This window comes from Myxine glutinosa, chromosome 6 (assembly GCF_964187855.1).
Source record: "Myxine glutinosa chromosome 6, kmMyxGlut1.1, whole genome shotgun sequence".
NCBI lineage: Eukaryota > Metazoa > Chordata > Myxini > Myxiniformes > Myxinidae > Myxine > Myxine glutinosa.
The window spans coordinates 168,942,147-168,944,397 of record NC_136266.1 but is presented as its reverse complement, the minus strand read 5'-3'; the positions used below and the strand labels follow the sequence as shown (position 1 = coordinate 168,944,397).

The 2,251-nt window shown below is 44.4% G+C and overlaps 1 protein-coding gene across 1 annotated transcript; it reads right to left on the bottom strand.

Moving 5' to 3' along the window:
• Positions 1-401: 401 nt before the first annotated feature.
• LOC144892754 (uncharacterized) lies at positions 402-1,560 on the bottom strand. The gene is made up of 3 exons (XM_078781100.1): positions 1,533-1,560; positions 1,046-1,131; positions 402-930 (listed from the first exon to the last, which is right to left on the bottom strand). The coding sequence occupies exons 1-3, from the start codon at positions 1,558-1,560 to the stop codon at positions 649-651; spliced, it is 396 nt and encodes a 131-aa protein (XP_078637226.1). The 3' UTR covers positions 402-648.
• Positions 1,561-2,251: the final 691 nt, after the last annotated feature.

The window sequence follows — 2,251 nt, the reverse complement described above, 5'->3', positions numbered from 1 at the left end:
CGTCATCATGATATCCTGATATGGTGAGGAGAGGAAGGCTGGAGTCATCATGATATCCTGATAAGGGGAGGAGTGGGGGAGGAGAGGAAGGCTGGAGTCATCATGATATCCTGATAAGGGGAGGAGTGGGGGAGGAGAGGAAGGCTGGAGTCATCATGATATCTTGATAAGGGGAGGGGTGGGGGAGGAGAGGAAGGCTGGAGTCATGATGATATCTTGATAAGGGGAGGGGTGGGGGAGGAGAGGAAGGCTGGAGTCATGATATCCTGATAAGGGGTGGGGGAGGAGAGGAAGGCTGGAGTCATCATGATATCCTGATAAGGGGAGGGGTGGGGGAGGAGAGGATTAAAATGGATAGTTACCAAGATGGACGTTCAAGTGAACTTTTATTGTGCTGGACATCTTAGTTAAATCATGAACATGATGGCCATTCAACTGAATAGAAAGTATGATGGACATTCAAGTGAATTCTGATTTTGTTGGACAAACATTGAAATTTAGTATTAGGAAACACGTGCATCTCCAAATGAAACATTTATGTTGTATTTTTGTGTTTGTGTGTATTATTCCACAGGTGGCCAAAATAATCTAAGGCATCTTTAATGAAGGTTTCTTTGGTCTTGATAATGTGCAATGCAGTCGCGAAAATCATGATATTGATCTCGATGTTATACCTGAAGGAATTGCCAATATCACATCGACTGTATCCAAACTTGGTTTCATACTCAAACCGTAATTCTCATCATCAACGTCAGACACATTTGCGAAAACCTCGAGATTCTTCTGTTGTCGTATGCACCGGCTCCCTGAATCAGTGTGCCAATGAGCATCACCGCCCGACAGGGCCCGCAAGCACACCTGCCGACCGCCGGGGCACCCCGAGCTTTGGAAGCCCGGGCGGCAAGCTCGGTCAGGGACTGTCGCCCGCACCTTTGGAGGCAGGATATAGTGCATTATTAATTTATGATATATCATGACGCTCGATTTTGGTGCACTGTTCGTGCCTTCAACCCGTATCACGCGCACAGCCGCACATGACACTTACAGTTTCAGTGTGCCCGAGGACGACGACTGACGAGTGACGAGTGATGAGTGATGAGCCGGAGGGTGGTTCTTCTTCTTCTTTTTCCTCTTGGGGTCAACTTCCTGGATCTGGAACGGGAAGTGATATTTTTTTCTTTTATTCTTTCCTTTACCCTGTGGATGGTCCATCGATTTTATATATAATTATAAACCGAAGGGTTTTATATATATATATATAAGTCCTTAAGGATCAACGAGATTATTTAAATATCCTTCAAAAAAACAACAACATTTCATTTTACGGTCTGTTGAATGTGACGTCACGACAAGGAACGGTGGACGATTTCAAATGCATTAATTAGCTTTTCAGTGATTAATTATTGATTAATTGGTTTAGATTCAAAAGGGTGGAGGCCCGGGTGGCCGGGGCGTCCGTCCGGACGTCTTTAGCTTGGGGCTCATTTTCTGCAGTGCAACATCTGCGGGGGCCCAGGATCGAGGGTTCGAACCTTTGCAGTTTGCAGCTCTCGATCTCATCGTTGATACGTCATCGTGGCCCGCCTTAGCCCGGTGCACCACGATGCCTCCACCAATTGGAGCTCACTTGGAACATGCATTTAACCCCCATGTGATTGATCTAGTTAGGCAGCTTAGCAATAATTTCTGGGGGAACGACTTTACAAAAGTACCATTTTTCTTTTCGTGCTTATGGACCAAACTTTTACAAATAACACTGCATGTGATAGTCAGGTGGCTTAGCAACAATTTTTAGGCGTAATGTTACAAGCCGGACAAAAGTCCCAAATTTGGTATGGAGCTTCGTTTGGACCTATCAATTGATTTTAGCCTAGGAGCCATCTTGACCGTTTCAGATTTTCCAAGATGGTGGCCAAAATTCAAAATGCCACCAGCAAAACTGAAATATCATATATCTCTGGCTGTAGAAGTCACAGATAGACAAATGAGGTATCAAATCAGGGGGTTTTGAGGTCAGTGAAACTGATTCAGGGAAAGGTATATTTCATATGTCACTTATTTTCGAGATGACGTCCAAAATCCAATATGGCCACCAAGGAAAATCATACTATAATGCAAGGACTTGAAAAGTTTGTTCACCTAAGGCTCAGGCATCGAAGGATGGATTAACCTGACACTTTGCACACCTATAGATATCGTTTTTGACCGTGTCAATGTGGGCCGTTTTTTTCAATTTCTATCCTAATTCGGG